The sequence below is a fragment of the Phocoena sinus genome, chromosome 18, assembly GCF_008692025.1.
Source record: "Phocoena sinus isolate mPhoSin1 chromosome 18, mPhoSin1.pri, whole genome shotgun sequence".
Classification (NCBI taxonomy): domain Eukaryota; kingdom Metazoa; phylum Chordata; class Mammalia; order Artiodactyla; family Phocoenidae; genus Phocoena; species Phocoena sinus.
The window spans coordinates 68910249-68930633 of NC_045780.1; the positions used below are offsets into that span (position 1 = coordinate 68910249).

The following is a 20385-nucleotide window of genomic DNA, read 5'->3' on the forward strand; positions in this document are numbered from 1 at the left end:
GACAGGGGAGCAGTGAGGAGACCTGGGGCGTGGAAGGAAAGAAATATGATATTGATAAGCACCTGTCTGGGAACTGTTACAGGAGACAGATCACAGTACAGACTTTTGCCTGCAATTCATTATCATTGATCTGTTTTCCTCCTTCTTACTTAGTGCAGTTTGGGGTATTCCTAAAATGTCCCTTGTTAAAAGTTTACACTTCCTTTCCCTAAGAATAAGTACCTGCCTGTCTAAATCCAAAGGCTAGTGAAATAAAAACTGTAGGACATGAACAGATACTTTGGTGGATCCAAAATAGAGGGTTTTTTTCAGCTTGGTGCCTGGCCTTCAGGTAGGGCAGCACAGTCGTGGCAAAGAAGCACCGGTACCTGATTATGAAGTAAATTATGTGGGCACTTTGGTGGTGGTGGTGGAGAGACAGGGAATCAAGCTCAAGTAATCCCAGGGCACTTCTGTCACCCACTTGCTCTTCTTAGTCCCATGGAGTGTGACGCCTCACAAGGGCAGCTAGAAGGTAAGGGTGATAAGAATACTGCAGTGGGGGGATGTCAGACCCCACTCCCCACCCATTGAGGGTAATGATTTTGAACGGATGCTTGAAGACTGGATGCTGAATAATAATAAATAGGTTTAAGTTTATAGGAAGTACTTACGACACAAAACTGCTTGAGCATGTATAGTATCCCTAACACTATGATCAATATAATGGAAGAAGCACAGTAAGCAGATTTTTTTTTTTTTTTTTTTTTTTTTTGCGGTACGCGGGCCTCTCACTGTTGTGGCCTCTCCCGTTGCGGAGCACAGGCTCCGGACGTACAGGCTCAGCGGCCATGGCTCACGGGCCCAGCCGCTCATGTGGCATGTGGGATCTTCCGGACCGGGGCTCGAACCCCTGTCCCCTGCATCGGCAGGCGGACTCTCAACCACTGCGCCACCAGGGAAGCCCAAGGTTAAACTTTGAGGGAGTACTTTTGCATTTTTCAGCTGTAGGCTTTTGCACTCACTTAAATTACTAGAATATTTGTGTGGAAAATGAGGTCAATTCTGTGTTTAAATGAACTGTTGTTGGCTATCTCACCTGACAGTCATTTTGTGATTTGAATGTTAAATCTTACGACCCTCACATGCTCACACATAATACTTTCCAGGCCACAATTAACATTTGCCACTAAGCAGTATTTTAGAAAGTATTTATAGAGGCTGCTGCAAAGTGCTGTATTCTAGTGATATGGAATATTTTCACTAGTCATCTGCTTCTAGAATGCACCTTATCCTGGCAGTAAACTGGTGTCTTTCATAAAAAGTTCCTTAGGGCTTCCCTGGTGGCGCAGTGGTTGAGAGTCCGCCTGCCGATGCAGGGGACACGGGTTCGTGCCCCGGTCCGGGAAGATCCCACATGCCGCGGAGCGGCTGGGCCCGTGAGCCATGGCCGCTGAGCCTGCGCATCCATAGCCTGTGCTCCGCAACGGGAGAGGCCACAACAGTGAGAGGCCCGCGTACCGCAAAAAAAAAAAAAAAAAAAAAGTTCCTTAATATCCAATAGCTCACTCTGGCACACGCTTAGCATTTTTCCCCGAAATCCTTTCGTAAATCAACAGGAAGCCTTCTTTCCCATTTTTATTATAAAAGGGGAATTGATGATAAAACTTAAACACTCATTGTTATTTTAACATCTAGTCTGTTGAGGAGTTGTGTTTTTACTTAAAAATATTTTAGCCAAGAATCAAAACCAGAGAATTATGCATTTTCCCAGCCTCCTGTCAATGATGGCTCTTTGTTAAAAGCACACAACAGAAAATACTGTGCTAAACTCTTGTTGGCTTAAAAAGCCATATATGAAGCCTTAAAAGCCAAAGCATTTAATTTTTAAAAATGATTTAAGTAAATCACTTTAAAAAAATCTGTGCCAAACTTTTAAAAAGTACTTTTCACATCTTTCCTTTATAAGTAACTGTAGCATTAAATATACCATAAATTTATTTTCTTAATAAGTTTGGATTTTCACACAGCCTCTATTTTTTATAATATAGGTTGTACAAGGCTGTTTCATTTCAGGTGGAAGAGACCCAGTCAACATTTTGACACTCTTTTTTCTTAAGTGCGAAAGTTGGATTGGGACAGGGACTGTTGAATTTGGAAAACATCAATTGTTTTCTTTTTCTCCTTCCTTATTTTCTACGTTTATTTCACTTTGTAGTTGCGAGTCATGGGTTTTTTCACTTCAGGCCTTTGCTCTCCCTGGTGTTTTGCTTAACAGTTCGCACTAGGAGAGGCTAGTGGGCTTTTTTTGTTGTTTGAGGTCTTCTGGGGTTTTTTTTTTTTTTTTTTTTTTTTTTTTGCATATTCTTTCCTTTCCTCCAGATATTATTACTGACCAAATTTAAAACACTACAGTGTTTAGGATCCCTGCAGGGCCATTTTAAGTATTTGGACCCATAAAGGGCCCCAAGCAATAACTACCTGAATTGCTTTTAATTACACAATATAGCTGCATCATTTTACTTCGGATTCTTTTTGATTGATGCTGCAAGGCAATTGTAACTGCGGATGATGGGATTAAGTGCCTCTTGAAGTGACTTTAGCTTCTTGTGGGAACAAAAGGAAAGAGGAGAACACTTAGTCCCTTTTTGCCTGAGCTGCCTTTTTCTTAGCTTGCATATAAAGAAATACAATTAACAAACATTATCCCCAGAGGTAAATTGAAATGTACATGCAGATGAGAACTGCTCTTGACTGCAATTAGGCATATATGATCCGAGGTATTCTGACCATTCATTAGTGCTAATTGTTTGAGAAACAAGCCCAGAACAAATGATTAAAATCTAGGCAGCATAACTGGGATTATTAGCATGTGTGATAAAATGTGTGCTCTGCAGCTGTACCAATAAAATGCTCTGGAAGGTGGCTCTGATTAGACAGATGCTTGGTTTGGCTCTGTGGTGAGCTCTTGGTGTTTGCTCAAGACCTGGTGATGTTTATAACAAACAACTTATATCTTTCTTTCTTAATTAGTGGGAATTACTATGTAAATATTGGTATTTTGTAATTTAATATCCTATGGTTTTTTCCTGCCTTTGGGCTGTTATTGCAGTCTACTGATCTTGCTGGGAATGAGATAAACTGAGTTCTTAGGTTTTGCTCCTTTGCTCTGTTTTCTTTAAAATGCTGGATGCCATGGAGAACTACTACAAAGTTTGCTCTGTTATTTGGTTTTTGAACCAAAATAGATGCTCTTGTATTCAGCACTTGTACTATAGTCACAGAGACCTGGCAAGGGTAACTTAGTCAAACATAAACTAACTGGGAGCTGGTTGGCCAATATGGACAGTCAGCATTCTGCTAAGCCCTCCAGCCTAACCTTAGCTAAGAGAGCAGAACCAGGAGGAAGACAGAAGTGACTGCCAGGGTAAGGACCAATTTAGAGTGATGGATGGCCGTTGAATTCCCCCTGGAAGTGCATCTAGGAGTTCGGGGTTAGCAAAGAAATGTGAGCTCAGCTAAATGTGAAGTCGGTGAGAGATTTGGGAGGCGCAAATGGGAATGGAAAGAAAGGACATGTGAGACGGAAGCATGGAACCAGGGTGCCAGGGAAATGTGCCAGGCAGGCAAAAGCTGAAATCCAACGTCAGACTATCTACGGATGGATGTTTCAGGCCTCCTAACTTGTAGCTCAGAGTTCCTCTGTCCCGTTTGCATTTCTGAAACCAGCGTCAGAGGAAGGACCATTTGGAGATTGTCCATATGGTACCATGATAACCTACAGCAACTTTTCAGTCTCAAGTGGTCTGTCCTTGTCACCCAACAGACTTCCGAGCCACCTACTTCTTAGCATATCAGTTGCACATACCAAAGGAAGACAAATATCGGTGTTACTCCAGATAGAAATAAGATTAAATTAGTTTTTAAAATTAGTTAATACATTACAAAGACACATGCAAAAAAGTGTCTGGTTATCGTGTTCTCTGGATAACCTATTCCATCTCTCTTTCCATTATCATAGAAAACCCTGAATCAAGTCAAAAATAAACCATAACATAGATTGTCATGGACATACAGCTTGTGGAAAGGATTCCCCTCTTAATTTTTCATTTTATTCCCTGTGTATTTACAATAAAAGTGTTACTCTCTGAGTCTGACCAGTTCATTCCACAGAAAACTAAGTAACAATACATATTCAGTAAGAGTGGGTTCTTTTAGAACTAAATATAAAGGAAAAAGAGGCTGTTTTGCACTTTGGCTGGTGCATTGCTAAGTGTGGCATTGAATAAGAAAAAAATCTTAAGCTCCCCTAACATTAGAAGTTCTAGGAAGTCTTGCCTTAAATATTTAAAGGAGTTAGTGCCTGTAGCACATTAAACATACTTTAAAAAAAAACTATGTTAGAGAAAGCCTTCATGATCACATCCATATGTTTAGTTTTAATTTTCATCACACTTAGCTCTGAATAATTAAGAAGGAAAAAAACAATCTTAATCTTATTGTGGGGCCCACACAGTCAAAGCCACATACACGTGATTCGTGATCACAGCTTGTATTCACAGCTTGCGTGTGTGTGGTATGGGTCTGGCAATTAGACTGTGTTTTTTCTAAAAATTATTCAACACTAGAGAGAGATCAGTATTAAAATTTCCCCAGATCTACATATCAGGGTAATCAAAGGACTATAGCTAACAAAATATCAAAATTCTAAGCTGTGTAACATTTTGGCCTCATTTCATTGCGATTGACACTTGAAAGGAATTTTTGAGAGAATCTAGGGAGAAAACAAAGATTCCGTTAACCTAGATGATTTTCATGACAGCTACCAAAAAAATAAAATAAATAAGATGCGGAGAGAACTGTTTTCTCAAAATTGCAGATCCATTTTTCTGGAGGAAAAAAAAAATCTCCCATGATTACTTTCATATCAAAGAACCGGGTCATGGGGGAGATGCATAATTTGACACATTTAGCAGCCTTTGAGCTTTTGAAGGACTCTGTAAAAGAATCCATGGTTACATCTGTCAGGTTGACAGTCTTCTTTTGTGACCTTTAAAAAAAAGTTGAGAAATTGATCTTTGTAGTTCACATTTGCTCAATTACCTCTAAAGTTCTGCCCAAGCCAGGAATTGGCCATCTCAGCTTTAAATTTATTATTTTTTGAGCTAAGATAACCGAGTACTAATGGAATCTCTAAATGGAGAACTTTTGTGAATGGTCTCTTTTTGTGTGAAATTTTCTGGTGGGCCTATGGTGATAATATTTCCTGTATTCTCCATTGGCTGTTTTAATACATTACTAAATATTGTCTTTTATGCAACTCATTTTAGAATCAGATCTTCTTAGGCAGGAATGCCAGCAGTGAACAATCCAAACATAAGGCTCTGCTCTGGGTGCTCAGTTATGGCCAGGAGTGGAACAAGTAAGCTGTTGGTTCCTTGTACTCAGAATTTCACCATCCAAAACCCCAAATCGTCTCTGCAGAGGCTAAGAGAAGTTGACTGGCATGTCCTTTAGGTTTTATTACAATTTACCAAAAGCTCCCACGTTCTGCACTTGACAGGTGCTTCCTCTCATCATTCCCAACACTGGGAAATGCATCTATCAAATTGCTATGGGGACTTCCCTGGCGGCACAGTGATTAAGACACTGCTTGCCAGTGCCGGGGACACAGGTTTGATCCCTGGTCTGGGAAGACCCCACATGCCGCAGAGCAGCTAAGTCCGTGCGCAACTACTGAGCCTGCACTCTAGAGCCCGTGAGCCAGAACTACTGAGCCCACGTGCCTAGAGCCCGTGCTCTGCAACAAGAGAGGCCACCACAATGAGAAGCCAGCATATCGCAACAAGGGGTGGCCCCTGCTTGCACAACTAAAGAAAGCCTGCACCCAGCGGCAAAGACCCAACACAGCCAAAAATAAAATAAAGAAATATAAAATAAAGAATCCGCCTGGCAACGCAGGGGACATGGGTTTGAGCCCATGTGCTCATGTGGGAAAATCCCACATGCTGTGGAGCAGCTAAGCCCGTGCACCACAACTCGTGAGCATGCACTGTAGAGCCCGCGAGTCACAACTACTGAGCTCGTGTGCCACAACTACGGAAGCCAGCACGCCTAGAGAGCCTGTGCTCCGCAACAAGAGAAGCCACCGCAATGAGAAGCCCTTGCACTGCAACAAAGAGTAGCACCCGCTCGCCGCAACTAGAGAAAGCCCATGCCCAGCAACGAAGAACCAACACAGCCAAAAATTAATTAATTAATTTTAAAAAAAGTCACTATGGGTAGAGGGTCCTGAGCATCATTCCTGCAGTTCTCAGCGACATTAACTCAGTTAACTATTGATAAACAACATCCTTAGACTTCTTTGTGTTTCCAGGAGCCCCAGGTTGAAGCAGCCCAGAAACAGAAGAGATGCTAATCACATTGTGTTCTTAAACGTGTTCAGTGAAGGAGTGCAGGTTTCCCTCTTGACCTCAGTGTCACTCCGGGGGTGGGGTGGGGGGGAATAAAATCCCTCTAGTTTTCCATTCAGATAAAACCTCTGCTCCTCCTCTTCTCACCAAAAGTAGAGCAAGAAAGTGGGATTATGGTGAATGCCCACTAGCAGGCACATGCTCTATTGTCATCCCCTCTTCAACCGGAATCAAGGAGCTTTGCAGCAAAACAAAGCTCCTCTCCTCTCATCCCATCCCCCACTCTCCCTCTTGGCCCTCACCTCCGCCTTCCTTCCCTCCCGCCCACTTTCTTATCCGCCTACTTTCCTTCAGGACCCATCCTTTCTCCTCCCTCCCTTTCTTTCCTCATTCTCTTCCTCTCCCTCACCTCCTCTCAAACACCCTCACCCCTGCCCTTGTCTTCTTCCTTATCATCTGCTGGGCTGGCTTGTATCAAACTCCTCTTCATTTGCCTTTCTGAAAAATGGCAGCGTTGCCCTTAGAAGTGCTACTGAGCACCCAAGTGCCACGGGGCAGAGTGGTGCTGTGGCCACATTAATTTATGAGGACTAATCCATTCGAGATATAAATGTGGATCTCTGTTTTCATGGAAAACTTGCTCTCTTCTTCGGGACCCATTAATGGTCACCCAGTTGTACAGGGTTTTCCCTGTTCTTGGGGCTTACCCCACCCATGCACCTATCTGGAGAACTACAGTTCTGTGGCCAAAGAAGTGGATTCAGTGACCAGCGAGGGTCTGCTGGACACATGGCTTCTTGTCCATGTTTGCTCAACCCTTGGCCTAAGGTCCAGCTCGTGGTGGACTCGGTATTTATTGAATGCATGATCCGTACTGAATTTCATCAGTACATTTGTGTTTATGAAACAATAGCATGGATATAACAAGGGAAAGAGATTTGTTAACTTTAAATTTCTTTTCACTGTGGTAAAATATACATAACATACAATTTACTGTTTTAACTATTTAAAGCTTATTGTTCAATGGCATTAAGTACATTCGCACTGTTGTGCAATCATCACCACCATCCATTTCCAGAACTTTTTCATCTTCCCGAACTGAAACTCTGTACCCACTAAACGGTAATTCCCCTCCCCCTTCCCCCTCACCATTCTATAATACTTCCTGTCTCTACGAATTGACTACTCTAGGTACCTCACAGAAGTGGAATCGTACAGTATTAGTCCTTGTGTGTCTGGCTTATTTCACTTAGGATAATGAGTAATTTTTGATATGGATGTTTGTTTGATTTCTCATTCTGTATGAAAAAAAGAGTTCCATTACTGGGTCACTTGTTTTTGCCCTTTGGTATTCTGATGGTCTGAGGAGGAAGAGATCTGCACTGAAACAGCATTACACAAATTTTACCAAAGTGAACAAAAATAAGGGTTCTGCTTTTTTCTCTATTTCTGATAAATCTGTCCCTTATTTGACACTCACCTCTTTTCCTGGGGTTTCCATGGCAAGTGTAGGCCAGGAGGGAAGTCCCTCACCAGCATCCCTCCTTCTCCATGGCACCCCACGATGGCCGAAAGGCCGGCCCACAGCCCATGGGTCTTCCCCATCCTGTGCCCTCCTGACTCCTTCCTTTGAAGTGAATCCACAGCGGACCACAAACTGCTATCCTGTGTGTGTCTGCTTTGGACACAAAAGAGTATCTCTTCCTTTCATTACAAAATGGAGCACTTGATTAAGGTGTGATATAATTGCTCTGTGAGAGAGTTTGCCCTGAAAATGTCTTGGCTTTTCTGAAGCGGGCTGCATGCTTGTTTGTGTTTGCACCACATGCTAATCTCACGAATGGCCCTGTTCTGCCAGTGAGAGGACAAATAGCTGTTCTTTTGCTCTTGTGCCCATGGAAAGCTCCCCACTTCTCCTTGCCCTGTTGCCATAGTAACTGAAACATAGTTCTTCAAAATAGGGAAGGACTCTCTCTGGGCAGTTGGGAACTTAGCAAACTGAGAACATACGTAGGCCTCAATTATTACAGATGCTGGTGTAAATAGTTATCAATAGTTGTAAGCGTGGCTGGAATTTGTAGGTGAATTTTACTGTCATTTGGGGGGTGTATAGGAAAGGATCGATGAATGGGTTCTTTATTCTAGTCCCACAGATTCTTCTATGAGCATCAGAATTGTCATACAAGGTCAGACCATGGGCCTTACAACAGAGAACTCAATTTTTCCCAATATTTCTATTCCCAGCATAGAGAGTAGGCAGTGACAGAGTGCAGTTACACTCCTCCAACTCCTTCAGAGGATTGAAGATACAGCCCCAACTAGAGGAGTCCTTTAAGAATCAGGATTTGTGCATAATCTTCTGTGAGAAATTTTTATTTTCAACCTTTATCAGCTCTTAGAGTCAAAATTGCTTTAAAAGAACTTTTAAAGGGCCATATCGCTCATTGGTGGGGCTGTGGGATGAGAGCTGTACCGCGCGGGACGAGTTGCCGGCGGTGCCCGACGGAGCAGAAGGGGAGAGAGCACGGAGCCGGAGAGGGTTATCAGTGCAGCCGTCCTTACCTTTGTTCAGACGCACCTCCCAGAGGCTGACCTCAGCGGCTTGGATGAGATCATCTTCTATGTGCTCGGGGTCCTTGAGGACCTGGGCCCCTCAGGCCCATCGGAGGAGAATTTCAACATGGAGGCCTTCACTGAGATGATGGAGGCCTATGTGCCTGGCTTCACCCACATCCCAAGGGGTACAATAGGGGAAATGATGCAGAAGCTCTCAGGGCAGTTGAGTGGTGCCAGGAACAAAGAGAACCTGCAACCACAGAACTCTGAGGTCCAAGGTCAGGTATCTATCTCCCCAGAGCCTCTGCAGCAGTTCAAAGAAGAGACGATGTCTTCTCCAACTGCTGCTAGGGACACCCAAGATGAGGCATCCGGCGCTGAGGAGGAGCTGCTGCCGGGGGTGGACGTACTTCTGGAGGTGTTCCTTACCTGTTGGGTGGAGCAGGCCCAGTGAGTGTTGGCCAGAGCTCGAGGGGACTCGGAAGAAGCTGTGCAGATGCTGGTAGAGGGGAAGGAGGAGAGGCCTCCAGCCTGGGATGGCCCCAACCAGGACCTGCCCAGGCGCCTCAGAGGCCCCCAAAAGGATGAGCTGAAGTCCTTCATCCTGCAGAAGTACATGATGGTGGATAGCGCAGAGGATCAGAAAATTCACCGGCCTATGGCTCCTAAGGAGGCTCCCAAGAAGCTGATCCAGTACATCAACAACCAGGTAGTGAGCACCAAAGTGGAGCGATTCAAAGATGTGCGGGACCCTGAGGCTGGGGAAATGAAGGCCACATACGTCAACCTCAAGCCAGCCAGAAAGTGCCGCTTACACTGAGGCACTCGCCAGACTCTGCCCGAGCCGTCTAGGCTCAGATCCCAGAGGGACACAGGAGCCCTACATCCGCACACAGGGCCCGCCCTAACTCCTGTCCCCCATCTTTCCCTACTTCCTTGCTCCACAGTGCTAACCTCCTCTTGGAGCTGCCATGGGCACAGTAGAAGTAGCCCCAGGAAAAACAAACAAACAAACAAAAGGGCCATATCATTTCTGTGTGGTGTCCTAAATAGCAATTTATTGATGTATTATCTCAGAATGATTTATTTGTTTTATTATTTATGTTTATAAACAAATGGGAATTTAGCAAAATTTATTAGAATTTGTGGAGGCAGTTTCTAAAGGGCAAGGGCACATAAAAAAAGATTCTTTTTTTTTTTTTTTTTGGTTCAAAAACACCCCTTTAGTGGTAACTGGACTTGAATGCAGCAGAAAATATTTTAAAATAATCTTTGAGTGGAAATGTAAAGTGATACAGCCACTATAGAAAGAAGTATGGTTTTCCCTCAAAAAACCATATGATCCAGCAGTTCCACTTCTGGGATATACCCAAAAGAATTGAAAGCAGGGTTTTGAAGAGATATTTTTTCATAGCAGCATCATTTACAATAATCAAAAGGTGGAAATAATCCGTATCCATCAGTGGATGAATGGGTAAACAAAATGTGGTACGTACATCTAATGGAGTATTATTCAACCTTTAAAAAGGAAGGAGAATCTCACATATGCTACAACATGGATGAACCTTGTGGACATTATGCTAAGTGAAATAAGCCAGTCACAAAAGGACAAATACCGTAAGATCTCACTTACATGAGGCACCCAGGGCATTCAAATTCATAGGGACAGAAAGTACAATAGAATAGTGGTTTCCAGGGGCTGGGCGGAGAGGGAATGGGCAGGTTGATGAAAAGTTCTGCAGATGGATGGTGGTGATGGTTACACAACAGTGGGGATGTATTTAATGCCACTGAATCGTATGCTTAAAAATGGTTAAAATGGTAAATTTTATGTTATATGTATTTTACCACAGTAAAAAAAAAATATTTGACCAGCAGAGGTGTAAAATGATAGAATACAGATCAGCTCAAGGTGGGAAATACTGATCTTGAAGGTTTAACACGATCCATAGATTGTTTCATCATTGCTCAAATAAGGCCGTTATAAACCTTCACCCAGCATTTCGGATCTCCAGCCCCTTTCCATGGCCACCTTCACTCACTGTATCATGCCTCTTTTCCTGGAATGTCCAAAACCCTGGTGTAAAGAGTGCAAAGGGCTGTGCATGAGCACATGGCCAGCTAGGCACCTTCACGCCCCGCTGGTGGCAAAATAAGTTAGTACAACCCTTTGTGAAGACAGTCTGGGGAAGTCTGTGAAGAGCGTAACCATGATCACGCCCACTCTCCCTTTTAGCCCCCTGAGGACACAGGCTAATGGACACATGTGGCCCTCTCTCCTTAAACGCTTGCCAGCCCACCACCCATCTAGACCTGAGTCCATCCTTTCCTTCATTCCTCTCTTGGGTCCAGTCCCTGTATGTGCTGGGCAGCATGGTGCTGAGAACTATGCATACACCCGTGTTGGGTCAGGATGGGGAGATGCAGTGCGGAGGTGTGTGGAGAGCACGCATCTAGGCACTGATATGTGTTAACTATCTAGTAAGTAATGTATAGGCACTGTCTTCATCAGGGTTCTCCAGAGAAACAGAACCAATAGGGTATGTCTGCATGTGTGTGTGTGTGTGTGTGCATGTGTGTGAGCTATATATAAGAGATGTAGTATAAGGACAATAAGACCCACGTGATTATGGAGGCCGACAAGTCCCAAGAGCTGCACTCAGGAAGCTGGGGACCCAGGAGAGCCATTGGTGTAAGTTCCAGTCCAAAGGCTGGCAAACTCGAGAACCAGGAAGAACCAATGTTTCAGTTCAAGTCTCAAGGCAGGAAAATCTGGAAGGCTATCAGGCAGGAGGAGTTCCTTTTTTACTCAGGGGAGTATTGGCCTACTTGGTATCTTCCACTGATTGGATGAGGCCCACCCACATTAGGGAAGGCAATCTCCTTTACTCAGTCTGCTGATTCATATGTTAATCTCATCCAGATATATCTTCACAGACACACCTAGAATAATGTTTTACCAAATATCTGGGCACCTTGTGGCCTGGTCAAGTTGGCACGTAAAATTAATCATCATGGTATTATGTACTAAAATGATTTAGAATTAATTGTGCTGCCTAAATCATTATTGTAGTTAACAATTGCTTTTCAACTCAGTTTTGAATTTAAGAGTGACATTATGAAAAGTCCTGAATCAAATTCTTTTTTTTTTTTTTGCGGTACGCGGGCCTCTCACTGTTGTGGCCTCTCCCGTTGCAAAGCACAGGCTCCGGACGCGCAGGCTCAGCGGCCCTGGCTCACGGGCCCAGCTGCTCCGCGGCATGTGAGATCTTCCCGGACCGGGGCACAAACCCGCGTCCCCCGCATTGGCAGGCGGACTCTCAACCACTGTGCCACCAGGGAAGCCCCTGAATCAAGTTCTTTTCTGCACTTGATTAAGTCTGGACTGCCATTTAGATAATTCAAAAAAAGTATTAGGCCCAGTACATTTTTGTTTATGGAGTGATAGCGTGAATGTGACAAGTGGAACAACTTGGAAGTTCCTTGGCCTTCCCTGTTTCCATTTGAGCCCTCCAGTATATGGTGCTGGCTGAGGGTCATCCATGGGTGAGGCAAGAGCATCTCAGAGCCAAGTATCAGCATCAAGGCTAAGATGTGGGGTCCTCAGTTAGGGTCCCTGGACTTTGTACAGCATATACCACCTGGCCTTGGCTTCAGAGAGCTCTGCTGCTTGTGAAGAGACACTCCACCCTCAGTCCCACCTGCCTTCCCAAGCCCTAGATTTGGATGTTTGCCTGGGCTCTGGCAAGCTTCTTCTCTATCTGCATTGGTTGTAACTTGGGTGGAACCCTGCACTGGGGCCCTCTGGAGCCTCAGCTGCCTGGGCCAGAGGAGAGGAGTAGAATCTGGGCAGGTAGCTTGAGGGCAGGGGAACCAGCCCAGCTGAGCATCTGCCCCCACAGGGCATGGCCAGCATTGAATCACCGGGGGTGTGTGGCAAACTCAGACTTGTATGTTGGCTACTTGGGGTTTATGGCTGAGGAGCAGAAGTTTTTAAGCAGTGGGAGTGCTCCCAGGTGCTGTAGCAGCCAGTGTGATGCTGACCACCACAAGAGCCAGGCCAGGCAGCAGGATCCTGATAAGCAAACCCAGGCATCCTCCCACGGGGGGATCCACAGGGGCCTGGGAGGGAGCTGGAGCATGCTGCATTGGCCATGCAGGTGCCCAGCCCTTGCCCCTGCGAACCTGACCTCAGGCTTAGGAGAGCAGGTCTAACTCCAGACCCTGCTGGTGCCTGTTGGCTGCCTCACCAGAGGTGGTGCAGGTCCTCAGTGCCTGGTGCTGTGAGGCCCTGGGAAACGGTACCTCTTACTTAAGATGGGAGGAGAGGGAGACCCGGAGGAGAATCCACTTCAGCCCCCCTGAGAACAGGGCTAGGTCCTCTCTCACTGAATATGACAGAAGTTACCCTAATGCCAAGTTCCTGTAGCCCTTGCTTCCTAGGGAGGCGGCAGTGTGACCCCACATGGTGGTTCCAGGACATGGGAAGCACTTGGTCTTCAGTGGCCGATCCATACCCCAAGCCCCCTGTGCTCCCCACTCCATGTGGTCACGTTCTACCCATCTCTGCACGGACTCTGGCCCCTCAGTGCCTCAGCCACCTGACAAGGGCTGAGTGGTCACCGCCTGAGAATTGCAGGGACTTCGTTTATCTTTGTGCTTTTCCCAAGGATCTGACCCCCTAGTGATCACTTGTTACCTAGTGAAAACTAGAATCAGATCTGGGGTTGAAAGCAGCATCTAGCCAACACACCCTGGTTCCTGACCTGTGTGTGCTGACATAAAACCCTCCCTTCCCCAACTTACCAATGTATATATTTTTTAAATTTTATTTATTTTTGGCTGCATTGGATCTTTGTTGCTGCGCACGGGCTTTCTCTAGTTGCGGCGAGTGGGGGCTACTCTTCGTTGCGGTGCGCAGGCTTCTCACTGCGGTGGCTTCTCTTGTTGCGGAGCACGGGCTCTAGGCGCGTGGGCTTCAATAGTTGTGGCACGTGGGCTCAGTAGTTGTGGCTCGCGGGCTCTAGAGCTCAGGCTCAGTTGTTGTGGTGCACGGGCTTAGTTGCTTCACGGCATGTGGGGTCTTCCCGGACCAGGGATCGAACCCGTGTCCCCTGCATCGGCAGGTGGATTCTTAACCACTGTGCCACCATGGAAGTCCCTCACCAATGTATTTTGAAAAGCCTGTCAGATTTTCTAACAAGAACTAAATATGAGTTAACATTAAAACCCAATTGCTAAAAAAAAAAAAAAAACAAAAAACAAAACGCAATTGCTGGGCTTCCCTGGTGGCGCAGTGGTTGAGAGTCCGCCTGCCGATGCAGGGGACACGGGTTCGTGCCCCAGTCCGGGAAGATCCCACATGCCGCGGAGCGGCTGGGCCTGTGAGCCATGGCCGCTGAGCCTGCGCGTCCGGAGCCTGTGCTCCGCAACGGGAGAGACTACAACAGTGAGAGGCCCGCATACCGCAAAAAAAAAAAAAAAAAAAACCCAATTGCTATTTTTAAAACTCCAATTGCTATATAAACACATTTCACCTAAACAAAAACAGATTTGTTAAGTAGGCCAACCGTGAGTTGGGTCAGCATTTGTAAAAGTGTCTGATATACAGGGCTTTTCCTGGAATATGAATTCATTAGAACTTCAAAAGCAAAATAGCATGAGGTTGGACACTTTACTGGAGCACTGGAGAGTTCTCAGCCAACGAGAGGCTAGATGGATTGATATTTGTTAAACTGGGATTCTGTTTGTACTGCCTTCAATTTAGGCCTTTCTCAGGATTTGGGGGTTCCCCTTCAAATCTAGTTTGTTGACTGTTTTAATCATAAAAGATTTTGTCAAATGCTTTTTTCTACATCTACTGAGATGATCATGTGGTTTTTGTGAAAGCTGTAAATTTAAGTTACACTGGCTCCACCTAAGGGGAAATGTGACTTTTTGGAAAATACATAAATGGGTAAGATTCAGCAGTGTAATACCCGAACCTGAGGCACCAGTACTGGCTTCAGCAAAACTCCTCTGATGCAACTGTTTTGTTACCTCAGGGCTCACTGGTCATGAGAAACTAAGTTGGGTAAGGGTAGAGCATTTTCTAGCCCTGGAGCTATTGGGTTGGCCAAAAAGTTTGTTTGGGTTTCTCCGTAACATCTTACGAAAAACCTGAACTAACTTTTTGGCTAACCCAATATATCCCTCACTGCAGAAGACAAATAGAAAGTTCCTAAAGAGTGGGAGCCAGGCAGAATATTCCCCAGTTTCATCACTCATGCTTTCCCCCCACAAGCTTCTCTCAGCATCTGAAGAGCTTAGTCCCTGCTACTGGCAGGGACTTCCTTTATTTCACATGCCCTATCCTTGCTCACTCTGCCTCCTGGGAGCTTGAGGTTTGGACCCTCAAGCAGTTGGAAATTAGCAGACTTCTTCTATTCACTATGGACTTGATCTAAGAATCTAGTTTGAACTACAGGCTCAGCAAGGACTTCTTGGTGATCACCCTCTCCCCCGCCCCCCACTTCCAAACCCTGCCATGATGGCTGCTGATTCAGTGGGTGGGCATGTACAGCATCATGGTTTCCAAGCAAGGAAAACTGCCATTCCTCTCAAAGTTATCATTCCCAGTCACTTCATTAGTGGGAGTTGCATAATTGGTACCCAGCTCCCCTGCCTATTAAATATGGTAGGATTACGTGCTGGCAACTTTTAAAGTCCAGCAATCCCAGATCCTTTCTAGGACCAGTAAGACACTTTGGTGGTACTTCGAAACCATGGTGCAGAGGTTCTCATCCTTGGCTGCACCTTGGAGTCTCCCTTGAAGCTTTAAAGAAACTGTTGCCTGCGACTCACCACAAGGCTCTGATTTAATTGGGCTGGAGTGTGGCCTGTGGTGTTTTTCTTTTTCTAAGTTCTCCAGGTGATTGTAATGTGCAGCCAAAGTAGAGACCTCTGTGCTAGCTATCAGCTAAGTAAAGAAACCACTAGCTTGGATGAGAAGTCACATATCAAATAGCAGATGCTCAAATGGACATTAGCTTAATTATTGCTGCTATTTCAAATATTGTTAGCAGTTTGTCATTTTTTTATCAGAAAGACTTTTCCTTAAACATGGATTTTTTCCCCAAGTTTGCTACATTTTTAGTTACGACGTTATTATTACTTTCGTAGCATCTACTTGTATATAATAGTAACACATGACTCACTGAAGAGAAGTTTTCGTTGGAGCAAAATTTCCTGCATTAGGGCAATGGCTGCACATTAGGATCATCTAGTACAGTGGTCCTTCAACTTGGCTATACATCTGAATCACCTATGGGGCTTTTAAATTCCAGAGCCTCAGCCTTGCCCCAGGCCAATGACTTCAGAATTTCTGTGACTGAGCTTTAGCGTCAGCGTATTTGAAAGCTCCCCAGGTGATTCCACTATGCCCTGGAGTTTGAGTCAGCCTAGAACAGCATTCTCAAACTTTCATGAGATAAGCATCCCCTGGAGATTTGTTAATATGCAGCTTCTGATTCAGTGGGACTGGGGTGGGGGCCTTAGACTCTGCATTTCTAACAACTTCCCACATGGTGATGGTAGTTGCTCCCATGAGACATGGGAGAGTCTCATATGAGAACAGATAAGAGACCAGTGTAGCTTGGTCTATAGCAACACCTCACTTAAGTGGCAAGAACCTAGAGAGCTAAAAAAAAAAAAAAAAAAAATTTATATACTGAGCCTGGGCCCTATTACCAGTGAATTTAGTTTGATTGCACTGGGTGGGGTCCAGAATTGACAAGTTTTAAAAGCTCCCCAGGTGGTGGTGATATTGAATCCCAGGTGGAGAACCCCAGCAGTATTAGGGACTAGCTCTGCCTCTTGTGGTATAAATGGTTAATAAGTGGTATCAGGTGGAGGAGGAAAGGGAGAAGACCCAAACAAGGCCAGTAGGGACCCCCCTCCAGCCAGAAGAACCCCTGGACTTGCCAAGGGATGTCTTATCTAAAAAAAGGTCCCTCTGTAGAGAGAACTCACCATAAGGCTACCAGATTTTTTTCAACTCATCTTACGCCCCTGTTTTGCATATTGTTTGAATATATTTACATGTTGACTATCAAGAGGCCCTAACTCCAAATATGTAAGATAAAATAAAATAAGTTAGATCTTGCACCTGCTGCAATTGTATTCATACGCAGTAGTCAGTGCTGAACACAACTCAAGTAGGGAACAGATTTTGAAACAGCCGGAGATGGGGGAAGGAGAGGACACGCCAGCAGTACGGGAGGAGGGAGGTTTGGGGAAGCCACGACGGGCTCCTGCCATCTGCCCAGTGACAGCCCCCTCTGGGACCTCAGAGTCTGCAACAGGACCTGAAGCCCAAACCCCCTCTACACCTTTCTCCTCCTTATTATTCCAAACAGTCTTGCTGCCTTTGATCTTTCTCCCTGAAGCTTCATTCTGTACAGACCTTTAGCCTTCCTGAGCTGCTTGCAGGCCATCCTCTGGGTGTTCCTCCCTGGACCTTCTGGACTTGACCTGTATCTTTTGGGCCGCCTCCCTGCAGTGCTCAGCACAGTGCCGGTCAGGGCAATTTCATGCGGTTGGTTGTACGGGGTGTGCCCTGATCAGGGTGCCTACAGAAGCCACGCGTGGGGCTGAGCTTCAGCTCTCCTCTACGCATCAAAGTTGCCGGGCACCTCTTTGCCCTTCCACCTGCTGGCAGGCTCGAGGGGACACCTTTTTCTAATTTACACAAAGGGACCTGCCAGGTGTGCTCGTGGAGACCCTGCGCAGGTCACCCAGTGCATGCTTCCTAAGTACTCACTGAATGTATGAACAAGAGAACAAAGTGGAGGCAGTGAGGATAAATAAGAGGCTTCCACAGTCATCTCGGTAAAGGTGAACGAGGCCCCAAACTAGGACGTCATCTGTATTTACAGGAAGGAGGAGATAAACAAAGGAGAAGCAACAGGCCATGGGTTGGGTTAAAGCTTCCAGGATGGCAAAGGAGAGAGGGAATAAAAATGACCTCCTACCTGTAATCACCACTAAAACTTGACTCTTGCCCAAGAAGAATAAGGACAGTGTGGTTGCAGATCAGTCTTACATACCCACTTCTGGATAGCTGGCATTGGTTGGGTAACGAGGTAACAGGAATTCTGTGCTCTTGTCTGCAAGACCCTGTGGTAAGCAACGTGGGGGAGACGTAAGACTTCCCCTCCCTCGGCTAGTTTGTTATCTAGTTGAGGGCACTTGTGTCCAACAAAATTCCTGATGCTGGTCTACACGGACCAGCATCACATGTGGGTGACAGGTGTCAGATGATCATAGTAGCTATGGACGTACATACTGCTTTACTGCCTGTGGTGAGCTCTCCCCTGTATGCGACAGCTATTATGTTGCTTCTCACCTAAGAGGAAGTTGACATTTGTTGCTTGCTTCTCACCCCATCTTCTGACTGCCAGTCACAATATTGGCGTGAACCACATAAAATTAGCATTTTTGTAGGCCAAAATGGTTAGATATCAGCAATTTCATATAGGTGGTTCTTATTCTCTCCATCATATTATGCTGCCACTTGAGACCTTTCAAGTGATTATATTGGTTTGTTTTAAGCCTATTATAAAAGGATTTTTTTTAAAAAGAGTGATGCTTCTTCTGGTAAATGTGCAAAATAGGAAAAAATTGTGCAGAAGCAGAAAAATCTTTTATTTGTTTATTTATTTTTGGCTGCGTTGGGTCTTTGTTGCTGTGCACGGGCTTCTCAATGCGGTAGCTTCTCTTGTTGCAGAGCACAGGCTCTAGGCACATGGGCTTCAGTACTTGTGGCTTGTGGGCTCTAGAGCGCAGTCTCAGTAGTTGTGACACGTGGGCTTAGTTGCTCCGCAGCATGTGGGATCTTCCCAGACCAGGGCTCGAGCCTGTGTCCCCTGCGTTGGCAGGCAGATTCTTAACCACTGCTGCACCAGGGAAGTCCCTGGAAGCAGAAAAGTCTTAATCCCAAATTCTAAAATTCAGAGGCATCCCTAATCACATTTTGATGTATTTCCTTCCAGATATTTTTCTTTGTATTTTTTATAAAGTTGAGATGTTATTGCATATGTAATGTTATATCCTCTGTTTAAAAATAACAATCTTCACTTCACATTAAATATTTTTATAAACACAATTTTTAATGATGGCATAATATTCCATTGAATGTAGGTACTGTAATTTATCCTACTGTTGGACCTAAAGGTTGTTTTCAGTTCTTAATATTATATATATGTAGTTTTATTCCTGTTCATTTTCTTAAGATAGATTCCTGTCTTAATCCATTTGGGCTGCTGCTGTAACAGAATAGCATAGACTGGGTGGCTTATAAACAACAGAAATTTATTTCTCACAGTTCTGGAGGCTGGGGAGTCCAAGATCAATGCTCTGGAAGATTCAGTGTCTGATAATAATGTACTTCCTAGTTCATAAATGTCAGCCTTTTCACTGAGTCCTCCCATGGCAGAAGGGGCTAGGGAGCTCTCTGGTGTCTCTTTTTTTTATTCTTTTTGCGGTACGCGGGCCTCTCACTGTTGCGGCCTCTCCCGTTGCGGAGCGCAGGCTCAGCAGCCATGGCTCACGGGCCCAGCCACTCCGCAGCATGTGGGATCTTCCCGGACTGGGGCACGAACCCGCGTCCCCTGCATTGGCAGGAGGACTCCCAACCACTGCTCCACCAGGGAAGCCCTCTGGTGTCTCTTTTATAAGGGCATTATTCTCCTAGGTTCTGCCCTCGTGACTTAGTCACCTCCCAGATGCCCCACCTCCAAATACCATCATATTGGGGATTATGTTTCAACATATGAATTTTGGGGAGGACACATTTAATCTATAGCAATTCCCAAAAGGAATGGGGTCAAATTACTTGAAATTACTGGGTCAAAAAGCAGGAAACTTAAGTGTCTTGATTTGTAGCATCCATTGGCTTTCCAGAATGCATGTGCCCCTTGATTAACTTTAGCCATGATGGCAGAGCCAGTCCTTTGCTGGTTCTGGTTTGGTTACCAGTGATAAATGCTGTTTTTAAAGATGAGAGAGTCTAAAGATGAATGGTCAAAAAAGACTCCGCAGTTAGGTGGACATTGAACTAAGCTAGAAAGATCTGTAAGTTTCAAATAAACCTTGAAGCTAGAAAGATCTGTAAGTTTCAAATAAACCTAGGGGAAATACTTTTCGAGCAGAAGCAAAGGTACAATGGAAACAATACAGCATATGTGGACAGTCATAATCTAATTTTCTGAGGGTAGATAGTTGCAACATGGGAATAGTGGGATATAAATTGCGAAAAGGGCTCTCAGCTGAGACTACATTACCTACATTCAATGTAGGTAGATATCTACCTATCCTGTAGATAATGGGGAGCTGTTGACAATTTTTGAGCAGGGGATTATAAGAGGAAAATAATGTTTCAATGATTATAGGAGACTTT

The 20385-nt window shown here is 45.0% G+C and overlaps 2 protein-coding genes across 4 annotated transcripts in view; both read left to right on the forward strand.

Annotated features, from left to right (window-relative positions):
- CLYBL (citrate lyase beta like) overlaps positions 1-20385 on the forward strand; it is a 251284-nt gene that overhangs the window by 117690 nt on the left and 113209 nt on the right. The window lies entirely within an intron of this gene.
- Positions 481-9768, forward strand: LOC116743294 (CUE domain-containing protein 2-like). The gene is given in 2 exon segments (XM_032611676.1): positions 481-514; positions 8858-9768. Coding segments are annotated over 2 exon segments (945 nt in total).